Source organism: Lolium rigidum, chromosome 7 (genome assembly GCF_022539505.1).
Source record: "Lolium rigidum isolate FL_2022 chromosome 7, APGP_CSIRO_Lrig_0.1, whole genome shotgun sequence".
NCBI classification, from domain to species: domain Eukaryota; kingdom Viridiplantae; phylum Streptophyta; class Magnoliopsida; order Poales; family Poaceae; genus Lolium; species Lolium rigidum.
Window position 1 is genome coordinate 278640451 of NC_061514.1, and position 12379 is coordinate 278652829.

At 46.0% G+C, this 12379-nt stretch overlaps 1 protein-coding gene across 1 annotated transcript; it reads right to left on the reverse strand.

Annotated features, from left to right (window-relative positions):
* Positions 1 to 6861: 6861 nt before the first annotated feature.
* Positions 6862 to 8668, reverse strand: LOC124675969 (non-specific lipid transfer protein-like 1). The gene is made up of 3 exons (XM_047212059.1): positions 8289 to 8668; positions 8121 to 8159; positions 6862 to 7222 (listed from the first exon to the last, which is right to left on the reverse strand). The coding sequence occupies exons 1-3, from the start codon at positions 8620 to 8622 to the stop codon at positions 7083 to 7085; spliced, it is 513 nt and encodes a 170-aa protein (XP_047068015.1). The 5' UTR covers positions 8623 to 8668; the 3' UTR covers positions 6862 to 7082.
* Between the last annotated feature and the right edge of the window lie 3711 nt (positions 8669 to 12379).

Here is a 12379-nt window from a genome sequence, read left to right on the forward strand (position 1 = left end):
TGTGGTGTGAGACATTGTTATGGTTTTCGGATTTCTATTTGTTGAGATCAAGGATATTACATTGTGTGTGATGCTATATCTCCGCATTATATATCTACACATGGGTATGATTTCTTGCTTCCTATCTCAACCTCATATGTGTCAATGTCTTTTGTTAGAGCTCATGTTGGATATCTCTTATGTTGAGGCACCATACTCCTATGTGTTGTGTATTTGTATTCAAATGCAAATTACTTATATGCACACATGTAGGGGGAGTGCCTCTATGTCTCGCCATCATGCTTGTCTCTATTGTGATTCCTTGGCAAATCCGTATATTGTCATCAAACACCAAAAAGGGGAGATTGAAAGAACATCTCTTGCATTATGTTTTGTGCGTTTGATGTCAATATATGTGATACACTAATGTTTGATTAAGTGGTACAGGGATTACATAGTTTCATATTTGCGTGTGTTGGATTTGGTCGGTCTGTCAAAAGATAACAGGAAAAGTATGGCCAGGCCGGATAATCCGGGCCGGATATTCTTGAAATATCCGGCCCCCGATTTTGGCTAAGTCTTCGAGGGAAAGCGGCGCAGTAGTGGGGCCGGAAATTTGCCCGGATAATGTCCCGTATTGTACCGGGGCCGGATTATCCGGGCCGGATATTTTGGAAATATCCGGCCCCCGTTTTTGGCTAAGGACTCGGAAGAAAAGCTTCTGCGGCATAGGGCCGGACTTTTGGCCGGATTTTGTCACGGTTTTGTTCCGAAGGCCGGATTATCCGTGGGGGATTATCCGGCCCTTACTTAGGCCGGATTATCCGGCCCCGAAGCAGACAACGGCTCATTTTTGAGAGGGGGTATAAATACCCCCTTCTTCTACCTTGGTTGCTTGCTCAATCATTACACAAGAAATCGCCAAGCCACCTCCATTAGAGCCACCTCAAGAAAGTCAAGATTTGCAAGATCTCCTTCCTCCCCCAACCAAAGCTCTTGATCTTTGGGGATTAGAAGGAGAAGACACCGATCTACATCCTCACCGAAGCGTTCTTCATTTCCCCCTCTCTTGTTTGAGGATCTCATGCTAGTGTTCCTATTTGGTTCCCTAGTTGATTTGTTGTTGATGTGTTGTTGTTGATTGTTGTATTGTTACAGACTTGGGAGCCTCCAATTTGGTTGTGGATGTGTGCCCCAAGAACTTTGTAAAGGCCCGGTTTCCGCCTCGAGGAAATCCCTTAGTGGAAGTGGGCTAGGCCTTCGTGGCGTTGCTCACGGGAGATCTGAGTGAAGCCTTCGTGGTCGTTGGTTTGGCTTGCGTAGCAACCACACTCCTCCAAACGTAGACGTACCTTCTTGCAAAGGAAGGGAACTACGGGAATCATCTCCGTGTCATCGCGTGCTACACTCTCGGTTACCTCTATCCCACTCTATCTACTATTGCGTAGCTATACCTTGCTTAGTTGATATCCTTGTCATATAGGTAAATTCACTTAGTTGCATATCTAGAGAATTTACCTTTCGTGTCAAGCCTAATTTGAAAAAGAACTAAAAATTGGTTAGCACCTATTCACCCCCCCCCCCTCGAGGTGCGGCATACGATCCTTTCATGGAGTAGGTACACGGAGAGTGAGCTTAAGCTATAACCGGCCGATTTAGACGTTCTTTCAGATGCACAGGATGCTTTGAGAACTGTGCGATGTAACAATTTGAATGAGCCCAGCAAACCGAACAAGTCAAAAACTGTGCCTCCTATGCGAGCCAAAAGGCTTACAAACTACCAAACATGCCCTTTATAGTGGGCTCTTCGTCTCAGAGCCCATGGAACGCTCTCTCCCAGCAAAGACTATGAGTCTTTGCATACCCTCACCTCACGCACAAATCAAATACTCCCTCAACAAAAGCGAATGAAAAATGTTTAGTGACTCCAGATACATGTGAATCACAGACGAAATATATTGATCGAGGGGGTTATTTAGATTCCTCAAAATTAAAATAATTTTTAAAGATGGAATCTAAATTAAAGTTCCAAAAAACTCAAATATGGATAAAGGTAGACTCACTTAAATTAAAATTTTAAACAAAATACTAAAACTAGTGTAAATCCACACCCATCTGGTCCCAACCCCTGAACACAACGCAGAACGTTCCGGCTCGTTGCCCCGTAGTGTCCACCATGAGCAGACTATATAGCAAGTGAATTTGAGGCCTCATCAGTCCGGCCAACGAACGAGGGTAAGAAGGGGGAAGAAGCGGTGATGGTGTAAAAGGTGGAAGGAGCGATGTTGTGCCCGACGGAGAAAGTGGAGAGAGCGGCGGGTAGGAGCAACCGAGGGGCGCGACCACGCCTACAATTGACTGCCCCACACCATGGATGTTGGTGTCTCAACTGGGGGAAAGACGAGGGGGTAAAAAAATAGATGAATTCACTAAAAAAACTAAAGTGACATCTAATATTGGGATCACTCGAGTAGCTATGTACAAGTAGGGGGGGGGGGGGGCACTGCCCCCCTAGCTTTTAGAAAATTAATGAAGAAAGAATGTATAAGGCTTATAATAAAATATTGAGACGTTTGCCTCCAAAATCATGGTTTTGTGTGGTTTGACACCGCCTGCACACACAAATATCCTGGCAAGCTCCGTCGCTGATTGGAGTGCTCTAGCAAGTTCTTACACGAACATTGCGGAATATTGGAATCACCTTTTGGAGACCCATTCTAGACCCATTATATCATGTTAAGAGCCCGCTGCAAAGAGCTAAATACATCCAAGGTCCCACAATTTGTATTTGATGTGCAAACTAGTCCCACAAGTTGCGCAATGTGAAACCGCGGTCCTACAACTTCTACTAAGAGAGCAAACTGGTCCAAAATCAATTAGGAGCCGACATGTGGTGTTGTATTTTTTGTGAAAAAAAACCCTTATAACTTCATTCCGATGTAGTGGCCAGCCCGGTTGTTCCGCTACTGCAGGTTTCGTGTTCGAACGGCGACGGTAGCACTGCAAGTGTTGATTATTTCTGCAGCGACTGGCAAGTGGAACCCGCATGCAAGGTAGCAACAATGACACATGTGAAAATTTATAATGTTTTTTTTTTTTTTTGCAAAAGTTACAACGCAACCTGTCCGCTCTTGATTGATTTTGGACCAGTTTGCTCTCTCAGTACAAGTTGTAGGATCGCGGTTTCAGTGATTCACATTTCGCAACTTGTGAGACTTAAGTTGTACATGAGAACCAACCTGTGGTTGGATGGTTAGGAGGGCAGTGGCACCCCCAGCCCACCAGAGTTCAAATCCCAGATTTGACACTTTGGTGTCTCATAAAGGCGGAATATTCTTCAGTGGGAGGCGACGTTCCCGTCGACAGCGAGGCGTCTGTGGTGACTTCGTCAATCTCAAGACCCGTCGAATCAGTTCTTCAACGCAGTCTCTTAGAGGTGCTCATAGGGGTAGGGTGTGCGTGTGTGCGTTCATAGGGGTGAGTGTGTGCGCGTATGTATGAGCGTCTTTGATTGTACTGTGTTTCGCAAAAAAAAAAAAGACTTAAGTTGTACATCAAATACAAGTTAGAGGATCTTGGTTGTATTTAAGCTCGCATGCAAAATAGGATTGTTCTGCCACACTACTTTCGTCAAAAAAATGAACTGACGAGCAACTAACCTTTCGAGTTAGAGTAAGCATTCTTGCAGCACAAGAAAGTGAAGAAACTAACCATGGCTCGAGTCAGGACCCACTTGGCAGGCAGTGGGAAGCTTGCTTGCTAAGCCAACAGCCTGCGAACCGGGCGGGCCGGGACCCGACCCTAACCCGTTACGGCCGTCAAGCGCGCGTATATGTCCGCTCCGCACCCGCACCACTCACCATTCCGGCCCGTCTGCACCGTGAGCGCTCAACACCACACCGATCTCGTCAGCCCGGCATCCGCAAGCAAGCGAGAGCGCAAGCGAAGGAGAAGGGAGCGGCGGAGATGGAGAAGGAGAAGGGGGTGGGATCGGCGGCGGTGGCGGCGGAGGCGGCGGAGAAGGGGGTGGAAGCGGCGGCTTTGGCGGCGGAGAAGGGGAAGGGAGCGGCGGCGGAGTCAGAGGCGGCCGAGGGCAAGATCGTCCCGCTGAAGTCCAGCGACGGGCTCATCTTCGAGGTGCCAGCGGAGGTGGCGAAGCAGTTCAAGGCCATCGCCGACAAGGCCTGCGCCGCCGACGACGACGGCACCATCCCGCTCCCCAACGTCGACGGGCGCACCCTCTGCAGGGTCATCGAGTACGGCCTTAAACACCACCGGATGAACGACGACGTCCGCAGCTTGGACTGGGACGACGAGTTCGTCAGCACCCTCGACGTCGTCGGCCTCGAGGCCGTGATGGCGGCCGCCCAGTACCTCGGCTACGAGCGGCTCCTCCGCCTCTGCCGCAAGGCGGTCCGCGACATGATGGTGGGCAAGACGGGCGAGGAGATCCTCGCGACTTTCGGACTCGAGAACGAGTTCACCCCGGAGGAGATGGAGATCGCCGCGAGGTATGCCGCGAACGTCCAGGACGACTAGCACGCGCGCCGGCCTCCCCACCCCTGTCCCCACGCCGTACGTTCCTCAGCTTTACTCTCCACGATCGATCTGATAGTTTTGCCCGGTAGAATCGGTTCGAATCGACTTGCTGATGAACTTCCGTGCCTCGTCGATCATGTCTGTCAACATGAACCTATGGAATGGGATATGCGTACGTGGTTGCTCTTTAGACTATACTAGTGGTCAATGTAGATTCAGTCCGAGTCCTCTTGTTAGATTTTTTTATCGTCATCCTGAGATTACCAGAACATGATGTGTGGGTTGATATGTCGTCTTGAACTGCCGATGCTTGCATGAAGTGAATATTTACCCCCAATTGCAGCTACATGATTGCTCCATTTCTAGCTAGCAGTATCATTGTTCTTGGTTCGCCTGTGCTATTGCGACTCAAACATCGAAAGAGATGTCATCAGGTGCAACATTTCATTTAAAACATGAATACCACTGATGTTCAAGTGTTCTGTTTGGTCAAACTAGCAATCCCCGCATTTGCTCTGCTTTCATGAACAGCATTGTATGCCTACATTTGTTCTGCATTGTTCAGCAGCTGAGTTGGCCATGTTTTCGGCGGTATCAATATTACTTCTGAAGCATAATTCGTTTTAGTTGTCTCTTGTTTCATGAGTTTCCAGTTCTGTATCCTGTATGTGTAGTCTCACTTGCCATTCGTGTGTATGCAAGTACAATTGGCCTCTTATTAGTACCTTTTGTGACACCCAGTTAATGCCAAGCATACTGCATTAGTACACTTCATGACAAGCAATCGGCACAGCGCTAGCTGTGGATTTATCAACTCAACTTGTTAGTTTTTTTCCTCATCGCGTCAAAGAAAATCAGAACCGGAAGTGTGAGTCGATCGGTCTTGAACTGCTAATTCTTCCATGAAGTGAATTACCCCCCAATTGCAGCTACATGATTGATCCCTTTCAAGCTAGTAGTATCATTGTTCTTGGTTCGCCTGTCCTATTGCACCTCAAATATTGAAACAGATGTCATCAGGTGCAACATTTCGTTTGAAACATGAATATCATTGAAGTTGAAGTGTTCTGTTTGGTCAAAACAATCCCCGCATATTCTCTGCTTTCTTGAGACAGCACTGCATTCATACATTCGTTCTGCATTGTTTAGCAGCTGAGTTGGCCTTGTTTTCAGTGGTTATCTATGTTAGTTCTGAAGCATAATTCATTTGAGTTGTCTCTTGTTTCATGAGTTTCCAGTGATGCATATCTGCAGCCTCACATGCCATCCTGCGCATGCAAGTACAATTGGCCTCTAGTTAGTACTTTTTGTGTTACCCAGTTAATGCCAAGTATACTGCATTAGTGAGGAACAGAGCACTTGAATAGCAGTCTTACAGTGTGGTGTTTGGTTTAAACAACCCCCTATGTTTGTTCTGCATTCTTGAAGAGTATTGATCTCCTGGTGCATGCACTATTTTGTCCACAGAATTTTCATACATGTATTTGTTCTGTATACTGAAGTGAACATTTTACCTCCAATTGCAGCTACATGACTTGCTCCCTTTGTAGTTTAGTAGTATCATTGTTGTTGTTACGCCTGTGTTATTGCAAATCAAATATTGAAACAGATGTCATCAGATGCAAGATTCCGTTTAATACATGAATACCTTGATCATCTTGAAGTGTTCTGTTTGGTTAAAAGTTGAAACAATTCCCACATTTGTTGTGTTCTTGAAACAGTATTGCATTCATACATTTGTTTTGAATTGTTTAGCAGCGGAGTTGGCATTTTGAGTTGTCTCTTGTTTCATGAGTTTCCGGTGCAGTATCCTGTATGTGCAGTCTCACTTGCCATTGTTTGTATGAAAGTACACTTGTCTTCCAATTAGTACCTTTTGTGTTACCTAGTTAATGTCAAACATAGTGCACTAGCAAGGAGCAAAGCACATCATAACAGTCAATCGGCATTTGGCATAATAACCCACTATATTTTTTATGAAAATTTTAAGAGTACTGATCTCCTGGTGCATGCGCCACTTTGTTCACAGAATTTTCATGCATATATTTGTTCTGCATTCTTCGGCAGCATATGAGTTGGTCATTTTTCTGGGTGACATCTCTGTTTGTTGTGAAGCATAATTGCTTGAGTATTCTCTTGTTTCCCTAGTTACTGGTGATGCATCATCTATGCCTTTAACTGCAAGTGCATTGTCACTTGCCATCATGTCATGTACAGTATATGTATGGTGCTTAAATACGACTGACCTCCAATTAGTGATTTCTGTATTACTACCCAGTTGGCGCCAAGCACCCTGCATTATGAACTGGTACTCAGGAGCATAGCTCTGCATGACAACCAATCGATACAACGCTAGCTGTGGTTTCATCAATTTTATTCTGGAGACACCATGCAAATATTGTACAACCACTTGGTGCCAAGACATAGTTCAGGCGACAGTAAGCTAAACTGAACAAACTCTAGCAGGAAAATGTCTCTCTCCACAAAGTTGTCACTAAATCACGAAGCAATGCCCATACACATCACAATAATCCATGGAATGAATCACGCGGCGAGTATAATCTTCAGAGGCAGTAGTAAGATAGAGGTGCCACCAAGGCAGCGAGGACGAGGGTTGCCACCGAGATCGGAGATCGGGTCGCTGCCGACTTTGCTGGACCTGGGCTGCCGGTTGCTGGTGTTGATCCAGAGCTTGGTGAAGGCGCTGCAAGATAGAATAAGATTTCAGACTTGTGAGAGCTGAAAGTAAGGTTCCGGGGACAGAAAAATAGAAACCAGTAATTTGTGTCAATCAGACAGGATAATTTGTCTACAGATAGTGGAGTCAGCTTTCAGGTCATACAGATGAATTGCCCTCAAGACCGAGTGTTAAATTATGATCGAAAGCGACAATTGCACCCTCTCATTAAGTTCTGAACTGAACAAAACTTGAGTACAAGTTGACTCTCGTACAAGCATGAGTCACATCGTTTAGCATCTGACACGTTCTACCACTTAGTGGAAGGGCACAACACAATTGTCGCTTTCGATCATAATGGTTTGCCAGTTCTGTTTTGCGCGTGATCAACCGCAACATCTGTCTGTCATACTATCAAATAAGTGATAGAATTATGAGGCCACTGAAGGCGCCAGCCACTATGCCAGCAGAACTTTACAGAAATAGAATAGAGTAATGTCTTTGGTTTATATTTATACAATTTATCGTTTCGAAGGTTTCCCCTGGGCCAATTTAATTATGAATCTCGAACAACGCCATGTCCTCTGGAAACAAAATTCATGGAGTGCGGATGACTACCAAGATAGTTTATACCCAGCGAAATTCACAAGTTTTTTCCCTTAAACTCAAAATGGAGGTACGCAGATGGCAGAAGAGCCCAGTAAAAGTTCTGTATACCCAGAGAAATTCATCACATGTTTTTTGTTTTGAATTCAAAGTTGAAAAATGCAGGTAGAGGTAAATCGACTCTGGATCTTAGTTTTCAACCACTCAGATCAGACTAGAGTTTAGTTGATCGAATTAACGCAGTTCTACACGGATCTAGTATGTAGAGGATTAAAGATAGTGATTTAACTGTGGAGAAGGAAAGAGAGGAGAAATTTACCTTGGGTAGGGGCGGCACCAGGGGCGCCGGGCAATTTAACTGCAGGAAATCCATCCAGAATTAAAATCAGACGACGAACACTATTCCAAAATTACACGCCCATAAATAAAGTGAAGTAAATAAAAAAGGCAGGCGGGCGGGCGGATGAGAAAGGAGAAGAGAGCTGACTGTTGCAGGTGCTGAAGGCGGCGGCGCTGGCACCGCATGCGGCGGGGAGGGCGGCGGCGCGGGTCATGTTGAGGGGGACGCCGTAGTCGGTGTGGAGCGCGTCGCAGAGGCACTTGACGCTGGCCGGGGTGGCGGTCGCGGCCTTGACGCCCGCGCAGCACTCCTTGGGCGGCTTGCTCTGCGGGCTCCCCGGCTGGATGTAGGTGAGGCAGCCCGCGAGGCTCGTCAGCGCCGAGCTGCAGTCCGGCGCGGTCGGCCCCGCCGCCGGCGCCTGCGACGCCGCGAGGGACGCCAGGGCGAGGAGGGAGAGGACGAGGAAGGCGGGGGTGGCCATGGTCGGAGGAGCTTGGTGTGGCGGCGGGGGAGAGGAGAGGTAGCGGCGGGGAGGTGGTAGTGGACTGGTGGGGCGGGCGGGTTTTAAGGCGGCGGGGGCGGCTTCTCGGCGCGGCCAGCGAGGACGGCGCGATATTGTTATCGTTCTACCTACCAGCGTGGCGTGGCCACAGGGATTACGGTTAAGCCAGCCAGTGATGAGTGCTGGGTGGTTGTTGATGCGGTGCGACCGTGCGAGTGGGAGGTTGGGAACTCAACAAAGATGACCTGTGCCATCAAGTTCTTGATTCCTAGAACAATCTATCAATAAATATAATATTTTGTAGATACTATATAAAAATAGATTATATTATCTATTTAATGATACTGTATTAATTTTTTATTTGGCATGTTAATAATTTTTAGTAAAAGCTTAGTCAAACTTGACATAGTTTGACTTTCTAAAAATAATACAAGCCTTAAACTTTGGGATGGAGTTAGTATGTGTTATGGACTTAATAGAAAATAGCAAAATCTAACACCCCGCAAAAAAATATAGCAAAATATAACAAAAATTGGAGGATTGATTTGGTTTTCACTGTTCACTACTTCAGAGGTCGGATTTTAACATTTTTCGTGTTGCGCGTAATGGTAATTTGAGTTGATAGAGTTTTAAAAACATTACATCTACAAATTTTTGGTTGAAATTTTTGGAACTTCAAAATGTTTATTTAATGATTTATAAAAGGGCTATGGGTATCCCAAGCTCGAAACATCTCTCACAAAAATACCTCGACTTCAGCAAATAAAATGGACCATGTATAAAGATAATTTTAAAATAACATCTTTCTGTTAAGCTCGGGTTAGAGCTCCATGCGAGAAAGCATGGCGCTCCCGGTCGAGATGTAGTTGTCACGCCATACAATATAGCATCCTAGGCCCGCAGCGTCATGCTATCTAGCATGGCGGCCCAGACCCGGACATCTTGTTATTTAGCATGGCGCCATAGCCCGAGCGTCATGCAAAGAGGCATTTTTTGAGAAAAAATGATTCAAACTTGGTTGTAGTGGAGTTTTAAAAAGAGCCCATTTCGTCCTTTTACACGTTTTTAATAACTATACCCTCTTGTACAAATTCATAAGATTGTATTACCCTTCTACAAGATTTCTTGCAAACTGCGAGAGAGATTATGTTACAGTTTTGAAATTTTCATGGTAAAGTATGGAATTAGAGTTCCATTTTTGTCCAATGTCATTTCCTGCTGAGTTCCAAACTTTATAAAAGCATCTTCACCGCGATACGCAAATACTAACTTGCAGCATGCCGGCTACGTATTGGGGTCGCCGGCAGCAAACACTGGCCAAAAAAATTAAACTATCCACACCGGTTATCCCCTCGCAACAAGTAACATAGGAGAGTATTTGGATGGTCGGTGGGGAATTAAAAAGGAGAGAGGGGGTAGGTGAAGAGAGAGAGAGAGAGAGAGAGAGAGAGAGAGAGAGAGAGAGAGAGAGAGAGAGAGAGAGAGAGAGAGAGAGAGAGAGAGAGGCTTGTTGCCGGCGGTTGTTGGGGCCTCCGACAACCACCCCAAGTACTAGGTTCCTTTGGAGTTTACCGACACTTATATTGAGCTTAAGATGATGTAATTTTTTATTGGAGACACCGGTGTGAACAATTTCTCTCACTAGAATTATCAAATAATGTCGGTTACGATTTGAAGCTCCGATAAAGATGCTCTAAAGGAAAAAAAAAAGTGGTGGAAGGCACGAATATGGTGTCCACCTATAGGCTATAGGAGTACAAAAACAGATACAAACTTCTTGAACGAGAATACTCCCCTTAGAAAATGCCCCGTTATATTCTTGTAAATTCTACCTACTGGTAGATAGCTCGTTTCTTTCTTGTTTCTTTGACGAACGAAAATACTTGATACTTGACGATGGAATTGTAAGATTCCTTGACTTTCTTATTTTCTGAAAAAAATTACAGTCAGCCAGATTCATCATCTTTGACCTGCAGATAACAGACGCCTACTAGTAGTACAATATGAGTATTAATTAATTCGTCCATTGTTTTAAGTTTTATTTTTCTCTAAGACTAGTCAAAGTGAAAAGTATCATATACTAGTTGATGATATTTAAGTTTCATTTTTTACTATACTAGCAAAAGTGCCCGTGCGTTGTATCGGGAGAAAAATAATTATTCAAAAGCTCCACGAAACCATTTGTGTTTGACTCTTCTTCTTTTTGTCACAATTTTTGATGGTGTTCAGCCAATAGCGGGCATCGCTACCGATCGCTTCCAAAAGTTTTCCTTGCAAGCTCTCGCACTACTCTCGTGGGCGCCCCGCCCTGGAGGGAGGACCAGCACCCGTGTTCCCCGCCGCTGCCAGGGAGAAGCCTGCCCCAACCCACGTATGCACTCCAGATATATCCATCTTATTCGGTAGCCGCTGAATATAAGCTCACATCAGTTTCTCTTTATCTTCATTCATCCATGGAACTCTACATAACAATATATGCAATTCGTTTCTCTTTATCTTCATCCATCCAGGGAACTCTTACAATTAGGGTAGAGCTCAAACCATCTCTCTATGATTCCTCTCTAACACTTTTGAATCCGCATCCCGTCGTTTTACTCGAAAACTCATCATCGGCTTCTTCGCCGGGCCGAGTCGTATTTATTTTTCACTCCTTTATTTAATCATGCACCATGCGCTCCCACAGTCATTGCCGCTTAGTTAGCTCACGTCTAGGCAACCATATTTCGAAACCGTACAATGTGGCCGGTGATTGTTGATTTCCAATCGACTTGCTAATACTCCAGGGAACCTACAAAGGTATATGAACCGGTTGGAATAGATGCAAGGGAGCAAGGTGGGACTAATAATCCCAAGTCGTACCAAGTCTTAATACATGTGCTAGGGGGTTCATCGACCTAATTACAAGCATTGCCACTCTGATAGATGATGTAACTATTATATGACTCGCGGCAGCAGGTTCAGACGCACTCTTTTCCTTCCAGGGTACCGAAGGGGCTGGAAGGTTTTTAATGAGGCGGCCTGCTGTTTGCTTAATAGATTGGTTAAAGTTTCAAAAAAAAAAGTCTTAATACATGTGGCTGCTGTAAAATTTGGCTGCGATCTGCGATGCACACCGTGGGCCGCAATATTTGTCCGGATCAAACCTGACCAGCTCAATCTGGCCCAGCCACTGGGCCTACCTGCCACCTGCCCCGCAACCCACTCCCCAATCCTATCTTCTAAATCCCACGACCGCACGACTTAGCCGGAACGCCGCTCTCTCTCTCTCGCCTGCACCCAGTTGGAACGCTGCTCTCTCTCTCTCCTGCACCTGGGCGCGCCGCCGCGGTGTGAGGTCGAGGCCTCACCCTGGTGACCTCCGCCAGTCGCGCGCCACCGGCGCTAGCCCTTCGACCTCCATCCTGCCGCGCCACTGCAGCTACGGCGAGGAAGAGCATCGCATCGATGGATTTTTTAAAAGGTGGAGTAGGCTGGTGCGTGCTTCGGCGCTGAAGCTCGCCGGCGTGAGGGGTGGGTTGGTGGAGGTCGCCGCCAGCAAGCCAGCGAGTCCCAACTCGCGGCTGGCTTATTCGGACGAAGGATAGAAACAAATGGAAACGAACGAAACGTTATTTTGATGGCATTGGTGCGTAATACGCAGTTTGGTGGGAGGGCAAAACGGTCCATAAAAAGCGTTGACGAAACTTTTTGGCAGAAACTTTAGCTCCTTTATTATTAGGTATAGATTGCATAGTAT

Coding starts and splice junctions, on each gene's coding strand:
- LOC124675969 (XM_047212059.1), bottom strand. CDS start 8,622: ATGGCCACCCCCGCCTTCCTCGTCCTCTCCCTCCTCGCCCTGGCGTCC. Junction 8,160..8,288: donor CGCCTTCAGCACCTGCAACA/GTCAGCTCTCTT, acceptor GATTTCCTGCAG/TTAAATTGCCCGGCGCCCCT. Junction 7,223..8,120: donor TGGTGCCGCCCCTACCCAAG/GTAAATTTCTCC, acceptor TCTATCTTGCAG/CGCCTTCACCAAGCTCTGGA.